The 22179-nt window shown below is 49.2% G+C and overlaps 9 protein-coding genes across 9 annotated transcripts; 7 read left to right on the top strand and 2 right to left on the bottom strand.

Moving 5' to 3' along the window:
* The first annotated feature begins 614 nt into the window (after window positions 1-614).
* Window positions 615-2642, top strand: BDQ94DRAFT_125949 (Zn(II)2Cys6 transcription factor). Its single transcript, XM_026763864.1, has 3 exons — window positions 615-831; window positions 884-919; window positions 976-2642. Exons 1-3 carry the CDS (start codon window positions 728-730, stop codon window positions 2450-2452), a joined length of 1617 nt encoding a protein of 538 aa, XP_026628880.1. The 5' UTR covers window positions 615-727; the 3' UTR covers window positions 2453-2642.
* On the top strand, window positions 2643-4355 carry BDQ94DRAFT_185884 (M20 family metallopeptidase; the record flags this gene model as incomplete). The annotated part of the gene is made up of 5 exons (XM_026774999.1): window positions 2643-2940; window positions 2999-3176; window positions 3250-3826; window positions 3907-4050; window positions 4106-4355. Exons 1-5 carry the CDS (start codon window positions 2833-2835, stop codon window positions 4353-4355), a joined length of 1257 nt encoding a protein of 418 aa, XP_026628879.1. The 5' UTR covers window positions 2643-2832.
* A 1687-nt stretch (window positions 4356-6042) lies between these two features.
* Window positions 6043-7512, top strand: BDQ94DRAFT_185881 (major facilitator superfamily domain-containing protein). Its single transcript, XM_026774998.1, has one exon. It carries the CDS (start codon window positions 6103-6105, stop codon window positions 7372-7374), a length of 1272 nt encoding a protein of 423 aa, XP_026628878.1. The 5' UTR covers window positions 6043-6102; the 3' UTR covers window positions 7375-7512.
* A 139-nt stretch (window positions 7513-7651) lies between these two features.
* On the bottom strand, window positions 7652-8839 carry BDQ94DRAFT_158039 (PHD finger protein; the record flags this gene model as incomplete). The annotated part of the gene is made up of 2 exons (XM_026768861.1): window positions 7652-8520; window positions 8587-8839. 2 exons carry the CDS (start codon window positions 8837-8839, stop codon window positions 7652-7654), a joined length of 1122 nt encoding a protein of 373 aa, XP_026628877.1.
* An 833-nt stretch (window positions 8840-9672) lies between these two features.
* Window positions 9673-11451, top strand: BDQ94DRAFT_125924 (Zn(II)2Cys6 transcription factor). Its single transcript, XM_026763863.1, has 2 exons — window positions 9673-9804; window positions 9866-11451. The coding sequence occupies exons 1-2, from the start codon at window positions 9743-9745 to the stop codon at window positions 11361-11363; spliced, it is 1560 nt and encodes a 519-aa protein (XP_026628876.1). The 5' UTR covers window positions 9673-9742; the 3' UTR covers window positions 11364-11451.
* Window positions 11452-13347, bottom strand: BDQ94DRAFT_185877 (Zn(II)2Cys6 transcription factor). Its single transcript, XM_026774997.1, has 2 exons — window positions 13210-13347; window positions 11452-13138 (listed from the first exon to the last, which is right to left on the bottom strand). Exons 1-2 carry the CDS (start codon window positions 13318-13320, stop codon window positions 11540-11542), a joined length of 1710 nt encoding a protein of 569 aa, XP_026628875.1. The 5' UTR covers window positions 13321-13347; the 3' UTR covers window positions 11452-11539.
* A 648-nt stretch (window positions 13348-13995) lies between these two features.
* Window positions 13996-14941, top strand: BDQ94DRAFT_139342 (germin family protein). Its single transcript, XM_026765406.1, has 3 exons — window positions 13996-14195; window positions 14259-14404; window positions 14463-14941. The coding sequence occupies exons 1-3, from the start codon at window positions 14056-14058 to the stop codon at window positions 14882-14884; spliced, it is 708 nt and encodes a 235-aa protein (XP_026628874.1). The 5' UTR covers window positions 13996-14055; the 3' UTR covers window positions 14885-14941.
* Window positions 14942-16573: 1632 nt separating this feature from the next.
* Window positions 16574-19022, top strand: BDQ94DRAFT_185872 (glycoside hydrolase superfamily; the record flags this gene model as incomplete). Its single annotated transcript, XM_026774996.1, has 4 exons — window positions 16574-16667; window positions 16722-17155; window positions 17213-18473; window positions 18535-19022. 4 exons carry the CDS (start codon window positions 16574-16576, stop codon window positions 19020-19022), a joined length of 2277 nt encoding a protein of 758 aa, XP_026628873.1.
* An 829-nt stretch (window positions 19023-19851) lies between these two features.
* BDQ94DRAFT_125907 (aromatic alcohol reductase) lies at window positions 19852-21214 on the top strand. Its single transcript, XM_026763862.1, has 4 exons — window positions 19852-20093; window positions 20166-20447; window positions 20500-20826; window positions 20880-21214. Exons 1-4 carry the CDS (start codon window positions 20004-20006, stop codon window positions 21141-21143), a joined length of 963 nt encoding a protein of 320 aa, XP_026628872.1. The 5' UTR covers window positions 19852-20003; the 3' UTR covers window positions 21144-21214.
* Window positions 21215-22179: the final 965 nt, after the last annotated feature.

Below are 22179 nucleotides of genomic sequence, written 5' to 3'. Positions count from 1 at the left end.
CATTACTGGCCCATCCATGAAAACATGTTGAGAACCGGCCTATTCCCTATAGGGCAAATATCGCCAGGGTTATCGCACTCGACTTAACGCCGAGAAGTTCGGGTGGAACCGCGAATCTCGGCGGCACAAATTTCGGTTCAGAGTGGAGATAAGTAGAGATCCCATCGCGGATGCTGATTCCGCTTGCCGCGCGGCGAGGTCTGGCTAAACTTAATGGGGGTACAGGGCTGTTTCTATCTCCGCGGGGTGGTCCAAGTATAGTGCTAATCAGGTTTCCACTTTCCACTGTTTTACGTTCATAGAGTTGTGCGTAACTAGTGTGGTCCAGACCCTGTGTTAGAGAGTGTCTTTTAGAGTCGTCTTTCTGTTTTGGACGAGGTGGTGAACCATGTTATGAGATTTGGATACGGTTTGACTCTCTTTGCGGTTGAGTGTAAACAAGTCAGAAGATGCTGTACAATACCCTGCGTAATTTCCAGCACTGTGAACCAATTGATGGCTAGTTGGTTTGCGTATAACCCGGTTATAGGCGATAGCGCTCACGTGATGCGATGTTTAGCCCCCCAATGGCGCCCGCAGCCTTTCGGGAAACCGCCACCTGCACGTTGGCTGATCCGGAAATTGTGCTTTTTGACTTTGTGACTGCACATCTGACTGGCTGTCCCATCTGAACGAGTATAAACTGTGCTCAACTGGTATTTGAGATCCTTTTTGGTCGTCCCCAATCATGTCGCCATCCCCTCAGGAGCTAGCTTCAAGGCTGAATCAATCTGGTAAACAACGACAGAAGCGATGGGTCACTAGGACCAGAACAGGGTGCATCACTTGCAGGTATAGAAGTTCTTATCATTCTTATGGGTGGGTGAACTTGCTGACTCGAAAGAATCCGGCATATTAAATGCGACGAAACCAAGCCGAGGTGGGTAGGATCTCTTCATTGACTGAATCGTACTCATTGGCAGATGGATAATATAGTTGCCAGAGATGCACATCCACTGGTCGGAAATGCGATGGGTATCAAGACCCGCGCGCTAAACAGATTACCCGCCGCAAAAGCAAGACGGCCCAGCCAGATGGTCTGCTGCAAATGCCCTCTGCGTGGAGCTTTATTGGCGGTAAGCCAATGAATCATGAACATTTTCACTACTTTGTAGTTGTTACTGCTCCCACCTTGACTGGCTACTTCAACTCGGGATTTTGGTCCTACACGTTGCCCCAGATTTCATACTCCTATCCGGCTCTCTGGCATGCTATTACCGCGCTGGCTTCTTTGCATAGAGACTTCTTGGAAGATGTGGCGCCACTTGCTATTACGCAGGATTGTAGGACAGTCAGGGTTCGATTTGCGTTACAGCAACATACCAGATCTATACAATCCTTGAGGGAGTTGATATCCAAGCCGTGCTTGACGGCCCATGACAAGATGGCTGTTCTAGCGACCTGTATTATATTTATCTGCCTATTAAGTCTGCAGGGGTCTCACTCTCAGGCCATGGCACATGTGGCCAGTGCTATGGTCCTATGTCAGCAGTGGAATAGAGAGTTCCAGACCCATCCTCATGCATCTGAGACTATAGCTTCCGTCATGCTTCTTCTAGCCCAACTTGACAGCCAGGTCCGCCAGATCTTTTCGATTCAAGGGTTAATTGTCCCATGGACTACTGAGTTTAATTTACCTATCGCTGAAGGGTGTTTTACGTCCCTCGATGAAGCACACGTTTCTCTGGAGGTCAATGTCAACAACCGCGCATTGCAGCTTTTAACAAGCGGCTATGATACCTCTGCACCGGAAGCGCTTGCCAAGAAGGAATATTGTCTTCACGAACTTTATCGTTGGAACTCGAAACTGGAAACATATATCGCCATTTCACAGCACGAGACGGACAACACAGCCGTGAATGTTCTCTTCCTGCGCCGCTTGTACGCCAAAGTAATGCTGTCCTTGGACCCATCCAAAGGCGAGCTAGCACATGACGTCTTTATCGATGACTACGCGCAGATGCTTGACCTGGCAAGCAGAATCCTCGAGAGCCTGAACACTCCTGTAACGGTGGAGTTCGATCCCGGTTCGAGACACGCGCAACAACGGCACTTCAGTGTAGAAAGTACAGTGACAGAGACCCTGTTCCTGATCGGGGTGCGTTGCCGTGAACCGACGATACGAGGACGGGCGCTGGAGCTGATGAGGCTCTACCCACGCCGCGAAGGCATGTGCGGGACGATGTTAGCTCTGAAACTCGGGGAGACGCTTGCCGAAATCGAAGGGACAGCATGTCAAAACGCCCCACCGGGTTCGTGCAGCGATGGACCATGGGTGTGTGCTGATCATCGGGTGACAAACATACAGTGTAAAGATGTCTCTGATCGGAAAGTTGCCGTGCTGATGAGAACAGCTGGAGAGGAAAAGCGCGGTTTCGAAGGGAATTGGTTCGTATTCCATAAGACATGGTAGCTGCATCGTCCGTTCCCATTACTTACTAGGTAGAGAGCGGTATCATCTCTACTTGCAAGGATATAGAAGAATTGCTATGAAGTATACCTGTTTCAGGATAAGCGTCAATTGATATTTAGGAATCCATGATTAATTTATCAGGTGTTGATAACTATCTATTGATGCTATCGGCACTATCGGCATTCGGCCCGACCGAGGCTTGATTATCTGGCCAGCTTATCAGGGTTTATCGGGTTTATCGCCTTCGCTTTCCGCTCGTTTCCCCGCAATTCCCCGCTCGCGATGAGGCACGTATAAAGTCAATCAACAGCCCCCAGACAAGGTGCTTTACGGCAATCCACTTAGGGAGGAGAAATATATACATACAGAAACCGTTTACAATGGCTCAGAAGACACACAACTACCCCCTTCAATCCACCGAGGTGATCAACGAAATAGGCAAAGTCATCGACGATGCCAGCGAGGAGCTACGCAGGCTGAATCTCGAGGTCATTATTCCACCTTCCGATCTACTTCGAACAACATTGACGGTTACAAAACGACTAGATATTCAATAACCCCGAGATCGGATTCCAAGAAGTCAAAGCAAGCAAGTTACTCTCCGATTGGCTCGAAAACCGCGGCTGGACCGTTCAACGTGGCGTCTACGGGGTCCAAACCGCGTTTGAAGCACGATTCTCCGTCAAAGAAGGCGGTCGAACCGTATGCTTTAATGCAGAATATGGTATGCTCTTACACAAATTAGCCCAGAGGAAACAACGAGAAAACAGACTGACCGTCCACCCCACCTCCAATAGACGCTCTCCCTAACATCGGCCACGCTTGCGGCCACAACCTAATCGCAACCTCCGCCGTCGCCTCCGCCGTCGCCATCGAACACATGCTCAAAGCACACAGCCTCCCCGGCACCGTCGTCGTAATGGGCACCCCTGCGGAAGAGTCCCAAGGCGGGAAATGGCTGATGGCACAAAACGGCGCGTGGAAGGGCTTCGACTCCTGCGTCATGACGCACGGCATGCCGGATCACAGCACTCCAGTTTGCTGCACCAAGGCATCGTGGAAACTGCGCGCCAAGTTTCATGGCAAAACTGCGCATGCGGCAGCGGGACCATGGACGGGGAGGAATGCGTGCGATGCGATTGTGCAGGCATATAATGGGATTGCGTTGCTGAGGCAGCATATCCAGAAGAGTGAGAGTATTCAGGGGTGTATTTTGGAGGCGGGCAAGGCGGCGAATTTAATTCCCGACTATTCGGAGGGTGTATTTAGTGTTAGGGCCAAGACGGTTAAGGAGGTTGAAGCGTTGAGGGAGAGGGTCGAGGGGGTGTTCAATGGGGCAGCGGCGGCGACGGGGTGTAGGGTTGAGATGAACTGGTGAGTTATCATTCTCCTTCCATTGATTTTATATGGCTTGTTTTTGTTCAAACTGGTGATAGTGATGCTAATTGTTGCAGGGTTGCACTCTATGAGGACGTCGTGACAAACGATACTCTTGCGGAGCAATACAGACAATACATGCTGCAGCACCTGGGCTTGCAACCAGAGCAGATGGTACCTTTGAAGGAAGCCAGGACAGTGCACGACTCGGCAGGAAGCTCGTAAGTTTTTCTTCCCTTCTCTTTACATATTCAGCCGAGGCTAACTACACTACAGCGACTTCGGAAGCTGCTCGTACATCTGCCCCGGCATCCAGGCCATGTTCGACATCAAGGCACCCGATATTCCACACTCCGTTGTTTTCCTCGAGTCCGCAAAAGGTGATGTGGCGCATATGGAGGCGCTCCGGGCCGGAAAGGCCAATGCGCTCATTACTCTGGATGTTCTGACGAATGATGATTTCGCTCAGAGGATGAAAGATGAATTTAGGGCGGCAATGAAGGAAGCTGGACGCTTGTCTGAGTGATTAGGCTATAGTGGATGAAAAGTGGTCTGTAACGAATAGCTGGGATACCATTACGCGTCACATACCATGTAAGCAGCTACCAGATTTCCAGTGCAGAATATAGCAAATACCCCACACCGCAATCGTATTGAGGTCCAAGAGAATACCAAACACTTGAGAGAAAATTGTTTCTGTTTAAGCCGGGCAGTCATTACTTTCCGATCACCCGAGTTTGCGTAGAAAGGACTGTATCGGCTTAATGGCAACCGACGTTAATAGCTGTTGCTGGATAACTTGTAATGCTTGTTGATTTTGCTTCTGCGGATGATTGGTAAGCAAGTAAGTGTCGACTGAGTAGACTTAATCGTAGCTTTCAGGCGTTTTCTACCTTCTGTCTGCCTTTGTTTGTAGACCTAGTTACTAGACTTGCAGTGTTCGAATACCATCCTCTACAACATCCATTGTAGACACTTTTTGCATCAGGCACTTGTTCACCGTTAATAACCGGAAAGAATGCTGCGGTGGAATGGATCGCCAAGCAAGCCTTAAATTTGTCAGCAAAGCTTGTATTGTCACATGACTTTCAGCCAGCATTGTGAGGTAATGATTATTGAATGACTTGGAAACGAGATACTACTACTAGTTCCTCGGGTGATATCAAGTCGTGCTGCAGCTTCCTCTATTGGAGCAATAGAGCCACACTTTCCTGTGAGGTGACGGGAGCAGCTTTTATATGATACCCTACCCGAGAGGGGAAGACAGAGGATGAACAGAGGATTCATTGCCCAAAGCCGCCACAACCCATAATTCTTGTAAAACGTTTCTGGGGTATGGGCAAGTCATGGCTCGAAATAGCCAGAAATATGTATACCAAAAACAGAAAAGTTCAAAGACATCTTAGCTGCATATTTGTAAACTGTGTTGGGGGATGCTTTGACTGTATCAAGAAGGCTGGTATTGATTTCTTATACATTATCTGCGAAGATATTGTGCACATCGTTATCTTGTCAATTGCTCTAATGTGTCTTTGACGGGGATGTACAGCCTTTGGTATTGGACTATCTCTTTGGGCGCGCCGAAGTCCACCTCGGGCCACAGCTGTTACTATATAATACACCAGCCTGTCAGCTGTCGTTGAGGGTATGGAGATCAGAACTGCTCCTGATAGTCCTGTAAATATTTGAGACAAGCTCTTTATATTTTCTTGGTTATATGTAAGATTGCTATATCTTATTTACAGGCAAGACTTGACATCTGACAGACTTGCAATTCCACTGTACTGCCTAAGAAGCACATATCTACTAGTGGTCTGCGTAAGATGTCTTTGGAGGTGATTGATCAGCAGCCCCTCGACAAACGCCATTGTGTAAGTCTAAGTCAAACATAATCATGAGATCACTTTGACAAAGGGATCTCTTAAGAACAAAGATAAAGTGCGTAAGCTCCCACATACCAGTCTGATCGACACTGTATAGGTGAAGATCTTATCTGGCTCCTGCAATGGCAACGCCTAGTGTATCTATCGGCAGTCATATGTTACAAGGCTTACACGCCCAAGTAAGAAACTGAGGCATTCGCGTCGTCTGTGGGTGATTGGTAATCAGCCCACCTCGCCCTACATGCTACGACCCTGGGCTGATCACTTGGGCAGAAGGAAAAGCCTCTCCACTCTCCGTAACCCTCTACCTGAGTCCTCAAACTCTGAGAGATCCATTCTGACCGTCTGCTTACACATATTCACCCACCCAGATATCTTCCATCATCCACAATGCATACGACCGAGAAGATACCCAGCTTCCTATCTCGCCGGAAACCCAGCAATGATTCAGAACACGTACCCCCACCACCCGATGGGGGAGTCCAAGCCTGGACCCAAGTCGTGTGTATGCACTTCGTATTCTTCAACACCTGGGGGATCACCACTAGCTTCTCCGTCTTTGAGCAATTATACACCAAGACCCTACCACAGTCAGCATCCTCTATCTCCTGGATCGGCAGCGTCCAGGTATCTCTCCTGTTCTTCCTGAGCGCCCTTGCCGGACGCGCAACAGACGCCGGCTTCTTCAGAGTCATGTACCCACTCGGGGTCCTGCTCCAGCTCGTGGGAATCTTCATGCTTTCTCTGTGCAAAACCTACTGGCAAATCTTCCTCGCTCAGGCGGTATGCATGGGTCTCGGCAATGGACTTACCTTCAGCCCCGGACTTTCAGTCATGTCCGCCTACTTCATGAAAAACCGAGCCTTTGCAGTGGGCTTGGCTGCGTCTGGTGCAGCAACAGGGGGTTTGATATACCCCGTACTCATCAACCAATTGCTCTATAATCACCAGATAGGCTTCGCATGGACAATACGCGCAGCAGGGCTTCTCATGCTAATTACCCATATCTTTGGCCTTGTTTTCTTCAGACCCCGTCTTCCGCCCCGGACCACCGGCCCTCTCATCGAACTCGGCGCATTTACCGAGCCACCTTTCGTCTTCTTTACCTTATGCTACTTCTTCACTTTCTGGGGCCTGTACTTCGCCTGGTTCTATCTTGGCACCTTTGCCCGAGACCGTCTCGGCATCGCGGATACACAGAACCTGCTCCTTGTGTTGAATGGAGTCGGCATCGTCGGACGTATCGGGCCGAGTATAATTGGTGATCGATGGACGGGGCGATTAAACATCTTGATCCCCATCACTCTTTCATGTGCGATTCTGATGTTTTGCTGGATAGCCGTCAGTACTGTTGCAGGGCTGTATGCGTTTGTTGTTGTGTATGGGCTCGTGGGTGGCGCCGCGCAATCGGTGATCCCTGCGACGGCGACGACCATGACGCCGGATATCAATCGGACGGGTACAAGGCTGGGAATGATCATGAGTATTGTGGGGTTTGCTACGCTAACTGGGCCGGCTATCGAAGGGGCGTTGATCGCTACCGATGGGGGGAGGTATGTGGCGGCTCAGATTTTTTCGGGTGTGAGTATTCTGCTGGGCGTGTGTGCGGTTGCGGCGGCGCGGGTGGCTAAGGCTGGGTGGGGGTTGGATGTGAAGGTGTGAGAATTGCTGTGAGTGGGCAGTTGGATAGGTTTGGAACTGGATGCCTTGCATTTTTAGTTCTGGCTGGGGGGCTGGCTGAGAATGTGGGATTCTTTCTTTCGTCATTGTCGGATCAACGGTACCTGTTGATAAGCAAATCCCGACATTATCTGAAAGGGTGGAAGGGTGAATGCGGCTATACATGGAAGTAAATAAAGACAGATCAATTCGATAATGGAATAAATATCGTGGTATCATATAAAATTGAGCGCTAGAACTCTGTCGCAAGGAGAGAACCTCAATTCCCAATAAGTTGTGAGAGCTTTGCCTTCCAGTCTTGAACAAGCGCCTGAGCCTCCGTCGTCTCATGTCTCGAAGTTTGTAATTCCGCATTCAAAGCTTCGTTTCTAGCCCGTAGCTCCTGGATCTCCTTTTTGGCATTCTCCAGTTGAGTAGCCGTGGCTCGCAGTATTTCCATCTCTTGTTCTGAAGAACGTCGATAGTCCAATTCTCTGCGTAGAGCGATGATACTGAGATCGCGAATTCTAATAGTTTGATTATATTTTGTATTCTCGCTGTGTAGCTCCTCAACTTCCCTCCTGAGGGATTCATTCGACTCGAGCTCTCGGTATAGAACCGACAGGGCTGTATCTACTTCCGTTGGCAGGTTTGCATACCGAGACTTGCTCTGACGTCGCGGTCGTTGGGGTGTTCCGATATCGTCTGTGGCTTCATCATCATTACCAAGGAGGTTATATAGTGGTTTGGGGGTAGTAGAGTCGCCAGCCGATATATCCTGTCTATCACCCGTTCGAGCTTGCTGTACTGAAGAGACACCTGAGGGTCTGCCCGAGGTGCCAATATGAGAGAGTGTATTTGACGAAGGATTTGTGCCTGGATCAAGCACTGACGTAGCCGGAATTGCAGCAGATGCAGAATCTTCCTGTTCTACCGGCGGTGGTGAACCCGGTGGTGTCAATGGAGGAGGAGCGGTATGCCAACCGCGCCGGACGCATATGGGACAAAAGAGTGAATCTCGGGAATCGCGCAGCCAACCTGCTGGAATACAATCAGCATGGAAGGCGAGTCGACAGGTTGAACATGACCCGAGCCTTCCCCCATCCGCTTGACAAATACGGCAGTAATCTTCGTGTGCCGATCCATTTCCTGCGCGATATGAGTGAGCACCAAGGGCGACTTAAGGAGACCGTAGACGGAAAGGAATGCACTTACGCCTCCATTCTTTGTATTCATGTATCTGGGTTCCAAGGGATTGCTTTTCAACCGCAGCAAGGGTGTCAGACCATGACGTGGTTCGGGGCAAGAGCAGTTCGTCAGGCTGGTTGAGACTTTCCTGTGTCACGCGTTGACGGCCAGTCCTTGTCGGATTGGTCCTTGGGGACTTCACTGGGGATGAGCGAACGGAATGTCTTTCGCCTTGTGCAGCACGCGCAAGACGTCCTGTGCGTGTTTTTCTGACGGCCATGAGTTTAGTTAGAGATGTGATCAATGTCCTTAAACCAGATTCCGATGGGTAGTCTTGGTGAATGGGCGGTTGGAATTGTGCGGAGGCTTGCTGAGTCAGGTTGAAGGAGCTGATGACAAAATTAACTCCTTTCTGAATAGACATGCTTAGATAGGTTTATCACGAAGGAATAATAAGGCCTTGAGGCCTTGTGAGCTGATGCGCCTAATGGGCGTACTATCCAAGAGCCTAATTTATACATGAGAGTATGTCTGGGTTTTAAGATGCGTCGATGTACTGTCCCTTCCAACAGTTGCAGTCTTCCTGCTCAGTGATTACATTATTTACGTAATCAAGAATCTGGTACGGCTGTTTCCTATTGTTGAAGCTTGCGAGACAACTGCCTAAGTGACCATACTATAGTCAAAATATGTCTAAACCACAGAAAGTACACCCATTTTCATCTTCTTTCTCCAAAGGACCGCGCCTCCTGCCGTCAGGCGCAGTTCTTGGTGCCTATTCAAGGGCCGAGTAACTTACTTGCGGAATGACGTTGTTGTTGTGGGTCTTCTAGATTCAATGATCATCTTAGTCACGCGCTTGGACGATATTTATGAGTCGAAGTTTAACAGTGTCAAGATCTACTACCTCCTGCTGTACTGCAATTGGATCTAGCTTCAAGAGACATGATGATATTCCAACAGCCTCAGGCAGAACTGTCAGAACAGGCGGTGTGTCATTCTGCTGGCAGTACGCTCTGCCTTAGCCCAGAACGGCAGGCGGGGTGATGAGACCAGGCTGATAAGCGACTGGTGAGGCTGCGAGCCATGGGTTGCTTGGATCGCTTTCCACCTAATAAGCTTTCGTTGTTCTCAGATCTACATCTGGCTTGGCATATGATACGCCTATGGAAACCTTGTATTGATGATGACCAAGCGAAGAAGAGCATCGGGACCCAGATCGAGGACAGGGTGTTCCACTTGCAGGTACAAGCCGGAGCATTGGGCGCCTAAAAAGCATCTCCCGGCTAACCAGCTCATCATGCAGAATTCGACATGTCAAGTGCGATGAACAAAAGCCCGAATGCTATCAGTGCAAGCGCACGGGGAGAAAGTGCGATGGATACAGTGAATCACGTCCAGGGAACAACCACCAGCCTGTCGTCCCCAGTAAGCCAATGATGACCGTCGACCATCGCATGGTCCTTCGACCAGGAACACAAAAGGAGCGGCATTATTTGTACTTCTTCAGCTCACAGACGGCTCGGGCGCTATCCGGGGTATTTGAGTCTGATCTCTGGATGCGCCACCTCCCCCAACTGAGCGAGTGTGAACCTGTCGTCAGGCATGCCACGGCGGCAGTAAGCGCGGCCCATGAGCGGGCGCTTGTGCTACAGCGAAATCCATCATCCACTGCGGACCGCCGAGCCGCTAATGATCGCTTCATTATATTTCAGTATAATGAGGCCATTCGACATTTAAGAACCTATCTTGTTTCGCAAAACCCTAGAATCGATCTCCTGGTCATCACATGTTTCCTTTTTGTATGCTTGGAGATGCTGAATGGTAATCACAAGCAATCCCTGGACCACCTCGAAGCGGGTCTGAAGATAGTTCAGAGCGTCATAGGAAGACTGCAACCTCTGGGAAGTAAACTAAACGCGACTTATCATGAGTTATGGAAACTAAGTCTTCGACTCAATATCCAGCTTGCAATGAACGGACGACCAATGGTTGATCTTGATATTAGGCCCACATATCCTCAAGTGAAACGCTCAGATGGAAGGCCCTTTTGGTCGGACATCTACTGGGCTCAACACGCGCTTTATAAGCTCATGAACAAGACACTCATGTTCATCCGTTCTGCGGGGCACGAACGCACAGATCGCACACACTTGATGCCCCAACAGTCAGAGCTCAGGAAGGAATTTCAAACATGGAGAAGTGCCTTGGAAAACTATGCAAATGAAGCAGAAAACTCCCGAAAAGGCGACCGGCGAGGTCTGTTCTTCTTGCGTTCGTTATATCTTGTCTCTTGGATATGGACGGAAACATGTCTGGCCAGACAGGAAACGGTCTTCGACAACTATAATTCTGCTTTCGCGGAGCTCGTCCACTGTGCCGGTCAAGTCATTGATCTTGACGATGCCACCGACCGCAAATCAACGAATTGCGCACCGGATATCTTCACTCTCGAAACACGTATTGTTACAGGGCTGTACTATACAGCAATTAGGTGCCGGGATCCGATCATCCGTCGGGAGGCTATCCGGCAGATGAACAGATGTACCAAACAAGAGGGTCTATGGAATAAACATATTATAGTGAAGATTGCTCAATTGGTGATGGAACTGGAAGAAGCCAATATGTCATCGCTGGACGTACAAGAAAGAGTTCCGGTCGACAGGGACCGTATATATGAGACAGTCATTTCGTGTACGCAGGCAGAAAACCTTCGAAGTACTCGCCAAGTTATCCTGCTTTCGAAGCCTAACGGACCAGATGGTGCGTGGCTAACTAGGGTTCGATTTGTGGACTGGGAGTAGGAATCATGATATGCTTGTCTTGAGCTGACTGTTCAGATTCCTGTACTGCATTGCGTGAGCTGTGTCAGGTATTCATGACAGCTGTTACCAAATATTCGATGGCCGGTCAGTTATAATGTTGTACGATGCTTAGAACTATGTCCAGATCACTTTATGATATAACAATCACGCGCTTATTAATGCCAGGAATCGGGCGTGAGCTCTCGCTTAACCAAGTACATACTCTCGGGCCACCACATTTCGCTACTGTCAGCCAACTGGGAGAGGACATTCTGTCTTTTCATCAAATAGATGACTTGGCTGAGCTCCCACTGTCCAATATTACTGATCCACCACACCCCATCCAATAACATGACTAAAACCAGCCAATGAGCGAATATATCCATAGCCAGGATATGTATCGGAGTGACCGTTAATGGCTCCCTGGTTGCGGATGAAGCCGGTAGTGTTGTATTCTCGTTCCTACCTTTTACAGTAGGAGAATCCAATACCGATCGCACGATGTTGAGAAACTCGGTCGGAGCCTTGTTCAAAAAGGACATAATGATACGTCGGAGGATTTGCGGTGCCTCCATAGACGTGACACTGATCATGTATCGAGCCACCCATGGTGAGACACCACGGGGACATCCAAACATCGAGGTGTGCTGAGTATTTAGAGACGCTGTGAACACAACCTTCTTCTTATCACTTGCCCCTGGCGATAGCGCTGCTGATGCACAGCTCTCCAGGATATTTATGGTTTCCAGTAATGCGCGAGCCCGTCGCTGGTCAATCGCGCTACAGAAAGCGGAGGAACGCTGCTCTGCAGTTGTGCTTTCTGCTCTCCTACGAAGATTTCCTAGAGCTCGCTCACAGGTAGATGTAACGAGCGGGAGGAATAAGCTCTTCGTTTTCGGAGATGGACCGTCTTGCGGTGATACAGGACTTGATATTGTTCCATGGGACTTTGATCCCGTATCCACCACTGTGCTGCTGGGAGGAGTAGCGTTAACAATATCATTGAGTATAGCGCTAGATGCGGTATGCGCTGCGCGTGTGAACGATATCCACTGCGAATGTTGCGGCAATAATTCTGTCGGCAGCCTCTGTCCATATTTCTCAGCTGTGGCTGTCAGATGGACACGAATGGAGTGGCTGGCCGATGCGTACAAGACCATCAATGCTGCATTGGCGAGGACGTTATCGTAGGATTCGGTTGATTGCATCGTGGCTTGGATGTGGCGGAGAGATGCCGCGTGATGGCGTTCGGCTAACGCAAGGAGGTCATTGATCTCTGTTAAGGTCCGTGTGTCGAGGGGTCTTTGGGTGTTCTCATTTGCTATGTCGTGGCATTTGCATGCTGCTGCCAGGCTTAGCAGGGATGACATGACTGCCTTGCATTTGAAGGCAAGATTAGGTACTCCGACAGCCAGAGCGTAGAGATCGAGGGAATCGAATGGGATCGTTTGGCTAGTGTGCGAGAGGTAATGAGCTAGAAGATTGAGTTCGGTCGCGTTAAGAGGATCCGGGGAGGGTAGGTCTAAGCCGGGTATATCTTCCTCGTCATTTGATTGTGGTGAAAGGGGAAGTTGACCAATGGAGGGAGTGATAGGACCCGATGGACGATCGCTCGAGAGCCGCCTCGATGTCAGTTCGGATCCAGCGAATTCAATCTCCGAGTTCGGGAAACCGGTCGGCTCTGTGTCCGATTCGCTGGTATTCGGACGGTGTTGATATTGACATGTGTACGAGAGTCTGGTGCAACGTGAGCATTTCGGTCTGGCTTCATCGCACTGGCGATATAATCAGAATGATTGGTCTGAAGTGTGTAGGACGGAAGCACAGCATATGCTTCGCGTAGTACCTTCTTGCGTAACTGCTTGCATCTGAGGCAGCCATTACGGGACTTCTCATGTGACTTGCGCAGCTTATATCCGGTCGCTTGGAGATCTGAGAGCGGTTTATTCATGGCCATATTGCTGATGACACACTAAGCTACAATGTTGGACCACGCAGGTTGGGGTTCTTTCGCGGAAGGGCGGTTGGGTCGTATTAGTAAAGATTCCTCAGGGCAAAATTGAGTTTACTCAGCCTCATAAGTGGAGATGTTGCCCGTACAGAATCATCACTCTAGTATTTGTCAATGGCGGATGGTCTAGCGTGAGGCTCTGCTCGATAGATTAACCATGAAACTAGAGTTATTCAGGAGTTGACCAGCTGTGAAGACAATAATCGGGCCCTGGGATGGCTGGGCCAAGGAAGTTGGGCAGTGACGGTACGAACTGCCCCCACCTTGCCAAGATGCATGGCCTCGAGCAGGAACTACGCCTCTCCGCATAAGACCCTGCATCAACACGAGGTGATAGTTATATCGATGGATGAGATATGCGGCGTATTACTAATACGCCCGGGTGGCCGTGCCCAGACAAACACTGAGCTTGGCGACAACTTTGTATGGTTCGGAGACTTGTGGCTGTGATATGTAGATTTGGAATCGATACTCTGCGTAGTAAAGAGGCGTATGTGGTGGCAGAATATGACAACTACATGTAGAAACAGGCATTGGGCCTTCCACGACTATATAAATCTCGGTGACCACCGGCTTGACAGTAGGGAACCCATCATCCAGCATCTTCACAATCATCGACCACGACTATCTCTCCATACCTGAAACATTAAATAACAAGTTCAAAACCAACACAACTTCATCATGTTTTTGTCCTTCTCCCTGTACTTGGATCTTACGGTTCTACTTGCTCTCGTTCTCCAAGCGGGAGCAGTGCCGCACCCGATAGTTAAGCGCTCAAATTCCGATCTCAGCTTGACGGCCCAACTTCGTCTTGCCGATACGTAAGTCAACAGCCTATCCCAGACTGCAAACTTCTAATGAGCTAACATAAACGATTATATAAGGGCCATTGAGCGTTACAAGCTGCTCCCCAATGACTCCGACTTTGTTTTCAACTTCACCGGCACTGAAGAAATCCCAGTAGCTACAAGCCAGAATTGGCCCGCTCTCGTTGGTGTCGGGGCAGCTATCAGCATGTCGCAACTGCCAGGTAGGAGAACATGCAATCTATCATTTAGCCAAAGACTAACCCCGAGACATCCAAATAGCATGCAGTATGAGCTTCCTCCATCTCCACCCCCGCGCCACCGAACTTTTTGCTCTGAATTCCGGCCATATTCTCTCCGAAATGGTTCCTCAGGCTGGGGTTCTGGACAGCAACAATAGTCAGCGCGTTATTCGGACGGACCTGCGGCCCGGTCAAGTGACTATCTACCCGGCAGGATCATTCCACACGCAAGTGAACCCGGAGTGTGAGCCAGCAAACTTTACAGCTGCGTTTACATCAGATGAATTTGCTGTGAGTCTGGTGGCGGAACAGCTGTTCTCCTTCAGTGATGGGATTATTGCACGGACCTTTGGGCAGAGTATTGCCGGGGAGGACATTGAGAAGGTTCGGAATGCCATTCCATCAAATATGGCGATTAAAGTGGACGAGTGCTTGGCGAAATGTGGAACAGAGAAACCGTAATGTTGGGCCGAGGACATGAAGGCAGGGAAAGGGGGAACTAAGGAGGAAGAAGATGTATGGAACGGGAGAATATAGAGTAGGTGTTGATAATTCTGTTTGGTAGAAGGCAATGGCAGTCTGATTTTTTCTGTCCTCCACGACTGACGAGCTGCACTTGTTGAACCAGATCAGTGGGATAATAATGCGCTCTATCTGTGCGCCAAATCTTTTTGAGTATCTCTTTCATGAGCTGAATCCTTAGGTGATGTACGACCTCATACACAACAATCCATGTCTCACTCGCAATTATTACACTAGTCTATGATACATATTATGTAGTATACTGGACGCGAAACTGCACTCTGGTATGTAAATGTGGTCAGATACTATCTGGTTCTGCATGGATTAGCTGATATGCATTTATTTACACTGCTTAGGACTGATCGTGCTAGTCATTGGGCTGAAGCCCTAATTTGGGAGATTCGCTCTCACTCAAGGGGCTTGCATTGGTTTTGATGAGACTTGATCGTATCATAAAGCAGGTGACCGCTGCGCTTTTGTCAAATAGTGTAGGAACTGTTACGGATTTCTTCTACTCTCTATACTGGTCGGCAAATATATGTAGTGAACCACGGCAGATGGATTGCAGAGATACGAGGTACGACATTGTCAGTATGTTACTTTACTGGTTGAGAGATTTGTCATATTGGGGGCTACATACGCATTATTGGCTTCAGCTTCTCACGATGACATAACTCCTAGATTAGCGATAGGTGTCAGCTACCGTATCCGCAGGATTGCGAGGTTTCAACCTCTCCGGCTTCGTCATATCCTATTCCACAATGTGACTATTCGTACGGGGATAAAGCGGAAGGAGACAAGTGCGTGAAGAAGAAATCTGTATGCACTTGTTCCAAAACCTGCACTTACCCATTTAAAGTCTGCACAGTACCGTGATTCTCCGGCAATTCTATCTTAACGGACCCTCTCGGCATCCCTTTCTCCGATTACGTGATCGCGATGAACGATTAAACTTGCATGATTCGGCAGCCAAGCACTGATCAACTGAAGATGATAAGGTTACTTACTCCACTGCCCCCACTTCGGTACCATCTTTGGTATCCTTGATCCAAGTGATCCAAGTCAGGGAGGTCAAATCTAGGTGAATTCTAGAAATCTGCATGGCTGAAACAAGGCTGCCTGAAGAACTCGCCCCGTTAACCTACGCGGCCAATCCCCAAGAAGTTCTGCAATCGACATCATAGATGACATATTAAGTAAGGTAAGACTACATGAACCGCATCCCCTTGTATGCAGTCGAAAGCGTCTGCGTCTCCACCCTCTATTATCAGGGCACCGGCCACTGCACTGCCCAACCAAAATATGGACGCTCTTACGTGCCAGTTCACCGTGGATGATCCATAAGGATCCGAATCTAGTCTAGTGAGAAGGGGGAAACTCAACGAGGACCTATGGGCGATTGACATGTGCAGATAGTCCCATGTGCATTTCCGTGATATCCGACACGACGGATCATAATAAATCATTCACAAATAGATCGAAACAGGTCTATAACCCGTGCACTCGTCAGCAACGATCCGCAACATGTCACGGCTAACGTAGACGCAATGCCTGAAAAGCTATAAGAATGCCATCGGCCTCGTCAAGGCCTTTCGCTTCACATCCCGCCACCTTACACCGTATTCCAGTATGAAGGGTCATACTCTGGCTGTGCTGGCGTTTATCAGCCATGCAATCGCCTCTGGGAACACTTCCTCCATGGGCATCCTTGGCCACAATGGCGGTACGCCCCCCTTTCTTGAGTCCCACTAGTACCATCGCCTTAACACCAGTTCAGTTGATCTTGGAACCTGGAGAGCCGCCTACGAGAGAGCGTCCAAATTCGTCGACAAACTAAACATCACACAGAAGGTCTCCATTGTGACTGGTGGGGGCGCCACCGTCGACGGGGAGACCTTCCCGGGGATGGATTTCAACGACGGTTCCATGGGCTTGCTGGAATACTACTACGTCTCTGCCTTCAGCCAGTCATCCGCGCTCTCCATGACATGGGACAAGGATGCCGTTACCGCACAGGCTCGCGCTGTCGCACGCGAGTTCTATCAGAAGGGCGTCCAAGTCGTCTTCGGCCCGACCTCGCAGCCACTCGGCCGGACCGCGTGGGGAGGACGCGCAGGCGAGACATTCGGCCCGGACCCATTCCTAAATGGTATTATAACGGCGGAGACTGTTAAGGCGTATACGGAGGAGGGAGTGGTTTCACAGGCAAAGGTGAGTTTCTACAACTCCGTCCCACCATCCCTAGAGTGACTGACCAACAATACGTAGCACTTCCTCCTTAACGAGCAAGAAACCAACCGCACCAACAACAACATCGCCGGATTCGATTCCACGTCCCACAGCGAGAAACGGAATTTCCTGGGTCCGTACTCCGCCAACGCGGATGATAAAACCCTCCATGAACTATACCTCTGGCCATTCTATGACGCGGTCAAGAGCGGCCTGGGGTCAGTGATGTGCGCCATGAATAAAGTCAACGGAACCAACAGCTGTGAGAACTATAGTTTGTTGATGGGGCATCTCAAGGATGAGTTAGGTTTTCCGGGGCTGGTTTACCCGGACGTCAGTGCCCAGCATGCTGGACTTGCCTCCGCGGCAGGGGGATTGGATTACGGTTCGTCGACGTATTGGAGCGAGTCCGCCATCACTGCAATGGTTAAGAATGACTCGCTGTCTATGCAGCGGCTGAACGACATGGCCATTCGCAATGTCATCCCCTACTACCAGCTCAATCTGGATAACGGGAAGCAGCCAGCCACGGTTGGGGAAACCGACTATGTGGATGTCCGTGCGAACCACTCTCGATTGATTCGGGAGGTTGGAACCAAGTCGATTGTCTTGTTGAAGAACAAGCGCTCTGCGTTGCCCCTCCAGAAGCCCCGGATCATGGGCGTCTTCGGTGCAAACGCTGGGGCTGCCATGGCCGGCCCAAATTATGCGTATAACCCCATCACTGGGTCGGGTCCGACATATGATGGACATCTGGCGACTGGAACAGGATCAGGACAGGCGTCGTTTCCATTGTTGGTGACACCAATGGCCGCATTGACATTTCGGGCTTTACAGGACGGAACAATGCTGCGCTGGATCCTGAACGACACGTACACGTCTAGTGAGACCTCTGCTCTGGGTGCCGGGACAGGAGTTGTCCCCGGGTATGTCAACTACGCTCAAGACTCCGATGTGTGCCTGGTGTTCATCAATGCCCTGGCCGGCGAAGGCGGGGATCGCACAGAACTGTACAATGCAAATCAAGATACGACGGTCAAGACGGTGGCAGATAATTGCAACAACACAATCGTGGTGGTTAATACCATGGGTCCGCGGCTGGTGGATCAATGGATTGAGCATGAGAACGTCACTGCTGTGCTGTATTCGTCTCTTCTAGGCCAGGAGTCGGGAAACTCCATCTTGGATGTGTTGTATGGCGAGGTGAACCCGAGTGCGCGATTGACATATACAATTGCGAAGATTGAGTCCGATTATAACGTCAGGGTTTGCGATACCACCGAGTGTGATTTCACTGAAGGTTAGATACCCCCTTGCATTTCCTCTCTCCTTATCTTTAGCCTCAACGTTAATTGTCGCAGGCGTGTACATCGACTACCGCTACTTCGACGCCTACAACGTCACTCCCCGGTTCGAATTCGGTTACGGTCTGTCATACACTAACTTCACCTACACGGATCTCAATGTGCCATCTATCGAAGCCCTTTCCGTCTATCCTTCGGGGAAGAAATCTGTCGGTGGACCTGTGGACTTATGGGACGTTATTGCGAACGTCACCGTCAGCGTCACGAACACCGGTGGCAGGGCTGGAGCTGAGATCCCGCAATTGTACGTATCGTATCCCGACAGCGCGAAGCAGCCTGTGCGCCAGCTTCGAGGCTTTGAGCGCGTGGAGCTGGCTCGCAGGGAGAAGTCGATGGTGACGTTCCCGATCCGCAGGCGGGATGTGTCGTATTGGGATGTGGAGGCGCAGCAATGGGCCGTTAAGGGGGGAGAGTATACATTTAGTGCTGGGGCGAGTTCGAGGGATTTAAGATTGTCAAAGACAATTACTATTCGGACGGAGTGAGAGAGGTCTTTTGCTGCTGTGCGGGCGATGGTTACTTTTCTGGAAGAAACGAGGTGCATTTGAACATTCGCGATCTCAAATTAAGGGTGATATATCAATAAATGGGACTGTGGGTCTGCTTTATCGGTAATTTGACCGGGCCTAGATGTTTCTAAAACGTCCTGGCATACAGTGGACGACCAGAAGAAAGACGCCCAAGTTATAGAAAGCAAGCTCTATGATTCAATATGGATCCCAAACATTTGACTGGCTCAATTCTAACTCGGGAGGTGCTGCGGTCCGTCTAGTTTCCGAGCCGGTTCCGGGATCTTCACCATAGCATACTGAACTTCCGTTAACCGTGAATTGTACGAATAATAATGAAACTTGCTTTATAAGCACTCAAAGAATATTTATAATCAGATGGACCACCCAATCGCGTAGTCTATTCAATAATGCGGGAGCATCAATAATGACATAGTTGAGGGGCTCTAACAGCCTTTATTACTCATATGGATCAGTAGATGTACAGAGCCTTAAATGAGATATATCAAAGGGTGTAGAATATAATCGAAATACAGGCAATTTTGCGATAGAGCAGATGGCCCTTTAGGGAAAGCGGAAACGTCGGAATTAGACAAGGAATGCCTCTTAGGGTATGAGATCTTTGATACCATTTATTTATGATATTTATAGTTATCAGATGGAATTCTAGCTTCCCTTGAGTTGGATGGGGCAACAGACTGCCGGTCGGCTCCGCATTGAATTGAGTAGCTAGTTATGTATCGGATGCATAAGTTCCGTGAAATGTCCCGGAAGCTGGACGGAATTCAGTCAGTCAAATGCCCAAGTTTCTTGCAGTCCCCACAGTCCGGACGGGACCCCAAATGCTTTCCATCAGCCACCCGCTTGTGTTCTATAAAAGAATTACGTTTCTCGTTGTCCAATATTTCTCTTCTTTGGCAGGGCCAAGATATTTCGATTTCCTGTCAGATACTCTAAATGGCTGCCAAGCAGAAAGTACTGCTCCTTGGAGCGACTGGTGAGACTGGCAGCTCTATTCTAAATGGGTTGCAAGAATCTGGCAATTTTGTAAGTTGGATCGACTCTACAACAAAATTCTTCTCCGTTTGCTGACAAGTACTAATCCTAATGATGGTTTAGGATGTGGAGGTCTTAGTACGACCCGCTTCTGCAAATAAACCGTCGGTCCAAAAGCTCCGAGAGCAAGGGCTGAAGATTTGGTCCACAGACCTTGACGACTTTAGCGGGCTTGTGTCTGCTATTACCGGTGCCGACATTCTCATCAGTGCTATTGGACCCAATGACTTGCTCCAGCAGAAGAAGCTACTTCAAGCCGCCAAGCTTACAGGTGTGAAAAGAGTCATTCCCTGCGCTTTCACCACGGTAGCCCCTCCAAATGGCGCTATGCTGCTTCGTGATGAGGTATGAATACCATGGTTCAAAGGAAATACCAATTTGATTAACCACCAAGTAGAAAGAAGAGGTCTACAATGCTATCAAGTTCTTGGGTATTCCTTATACTGTGATCGATGTTGGCTTCTGGTATCAAATCTCATTTCCGACCCTTCCGTCTGGCAAAGTGGATTACGCCCAGATGGTTCCAGTGAAGACTGTTCATGGGGACGGGACAGCTCCCAATATCCTTACCGACCTACGTGATATCGGGAGATTTGTTGCACGAATCATACTCGATGACCGGACTATTAACAAATATGTCTACACGTCAGGGGATGTACTTTCCGAGAACGACATCTATCGTATCGCGGAAGAGGTTTCTGGAGAGAAGCTGGAACCAGATCATGTAAGTCAATTTTATCTTGAGTGTTTTAGTATTTACTAAAAGCAAGTTTCTAGATATCACATGAAAATATCGAAGCCAATGTAGAGCAAGCTAAAGCTGCTCTCGCCGAGGATCCTAGCGATCCCATGAAGCGCATCGGCGTTTTCATAGCCCAGTATGAGCATAGCAAGTACGTGCGGGAGGATAACAGTCCTGGTTATGCCGCCTATCTGGGTTATCTTAATGCCAGAGAGCTATACCCAGATTTCCAGCCAACATCGTTTCGTGATTTCTTCGCGGAGGTGCTGGCTGGAAAGGGCAGGAAAGTGTATTCCTAGCTTTTTAGTCGGCCATGAAATTGACCTGACTTTCTGACACGCTATGACTGTGGCTTGACTCTGCTGTCAAGGGCCTAACGCGAGTTGACTATTGCGCTATCTTCAATACCATCCATAGTACTGGGCTAGAAGTATCCCAAGTATACAATTTTATTTATTGAAATAGGCGACCAATAGAGCACCGCTGCATGACTCCGTTGGAAACTCGCTGGAAATGGAAGTACTTCGTGCAACTTAACGAAAGCTTTGGTGCATTAACACTTGAAGTAAAGCAGACTAAAACTTGATTGTGGCGACCCTGTCATGCATGCATCCAAGTGCAGAGATATTGTCTTGAACCGTTGAAGAGCTAGGCTGATAATCTGGAGGCAGCCACAGCCATCTGTCGCTCTTAATAGTAATCCACTGTCCTGCTTCTAGGGATATCTTAGTTGTTATGGGAGAAGAATCTGAATCCCCAGATCTCTCCCCTGTATTGAAAGCCTGCAATGATGTGACGACATGGATTAAATCCAGAAACCCATAGCGAACGCACCAACTGTGAAGAACCAAATTAGACAGCCCAATCGGATTTAGTGGATCTGAAATAGGCTAACCTTCAGGAGGGACCCAACATTGGGAACATAAGTCTCAAGCAGGCTCAGCCATCGGAAACCCCGAAGCTACGATAGCTCTTCCCAAATTCAACCAGTAATGATTCAGAGCCCCAGTCAAGCCGGGCCCACCGGCCTTACTAGTGAGTAGTATTTGATAAAAAGCAAAAGCCTCCCCCGCCCGTTTCCAAGGAGAACTTGAGCGACTGGCCGAAGGAATGACCACGTGTCGGAGGCCAATACTAGAGGTATTAGAAAGCAGCCAGCCACAAACACCGCGATCCACAGGCATGCAGAGTTATCGTCTACTGTTCCCTCTCCTAGCATTTTGATTTCAAGGTTAGTCAAATTAGGGCATGGGGAGCGAGGGAATAGATAAAACATGCTGTTGTAGCTTTAATACATATTCACCACCTTCTTTTCTTTTCCTCCTAGCTCAGATA

Source organism: Aspergillus welwitschiae (assembly GCF_003344945.1).
Source record: "Aspergillus welwitschiae strain CBS 139.54b unplaced genomic scaffold BDQ94scaffold_8, whole genome shotgun sequence".
Classification (NCBI taxonomy): domain Eukaryota; kingdom Fungi; phylum Ascomycota; class Eurotiomycetes; order Eurotiales; family Aspergillaceae; genus Aspergillus; species Aspergillus welwitschiae.
This window is presented reverse-complemented; position numbering and strand designations above follow the sequence as displayed.

Coding starts and splice junctions, on each gene's coding strand:
- BDQ94DRAFT_125949 (XM_026763864.1), top strand. CDS start 728: ATGTCGCCATCCCCTCAGGAGCTAGCTTCAAGGCTGAATCAATCTGGT. Junction 832..883: donor ACAGGGTGCATCACTTGCAG/GTATAGAAGTTC, acceptor CTGACTCGAAAG/AATCCGGCATATTAAATGCG. Junction 920..975: donor TGCGACGAAACCAAGCCGAG/GTGGGTAGGATC, acceptor TGGATAATATAG/TTGCCAGAGATGCACATCCA.
- BDQ94DRAFT_185881 (XM_026774998.1), top strand. CDS start 6,103: ATGCATACGACCGAGAAGATACCCAGCTTCCTATCTCGCCGGAAACCC.
- BDQ94DRAFT_125924 (XM_026763863.1), top strand. CDS start 9,743: ATGATGACCAAGCGAAGAAGAGCATCGGGACCCAGATCGAGGACAGGG. Junction 9,805..9,865: donor ACAGGGTGTTCCACTTGCAG/GTACAAGCCGGA, acceptor CTCATCATGCAG/AATTCGACATGTCAAGTGCG.
- BDQ94DRAFT_185877 (XM_026774997.1), bottom strand. CDS start 13,320: ATGGCCATGAATAAACCGCTCTCAGATCTCCAAGCGACCGGATATAAG. Junction 13,139..13,209: donor GCAAGCAGTTACGCAAGAAG/GTACTACGCGAA, acceptor TTATATCGCCAG/TGCGATGAAGCCAGACCGAA.
- BDQ94DRAFT_139342 (XM_026765406.1), top strand. CDS start 14,056: ATGTTTTTGTCCTTCTCCCTGTACTTGGATCTTACGGTTCTACTTGCT. Junction 14,196..14,258: donor CAACTTCGTCTTGCCGATAC/GTAAGTCAACAG, acceptor CGATTATATAAG/GGCCATTGAGCGTTACAAGC. Junction 14,405..14,462: donor CAGCATGTCGCAACTGCCAG/GTAGGAGAACAT, acceptor ACATCCAAATAG/CATGCAGTATGAGCTTCCTC.
- BDQ94DRAFT_125907 (XM_026763862.1), top strand. CDS start 20,004: ATGGCTGCCAAGCAGAAAGTACTGCTCCTTGGAGCGACTGGTGAGACT. Junction 20,094..20,165: donor TGCAAGAATCTGGCAATTTT/GTAAGTTGGATC, acceptor ATGATGGTTTAG/GATGTGGAGGTCTTAGTACG. Junction 20,448..20,499: donor CTATGCTGCTTCGTGATGAG/GTATGAATACCA, acceptor ACCACCAAGTAG/AAAGAAGAGGTCTACAATGC.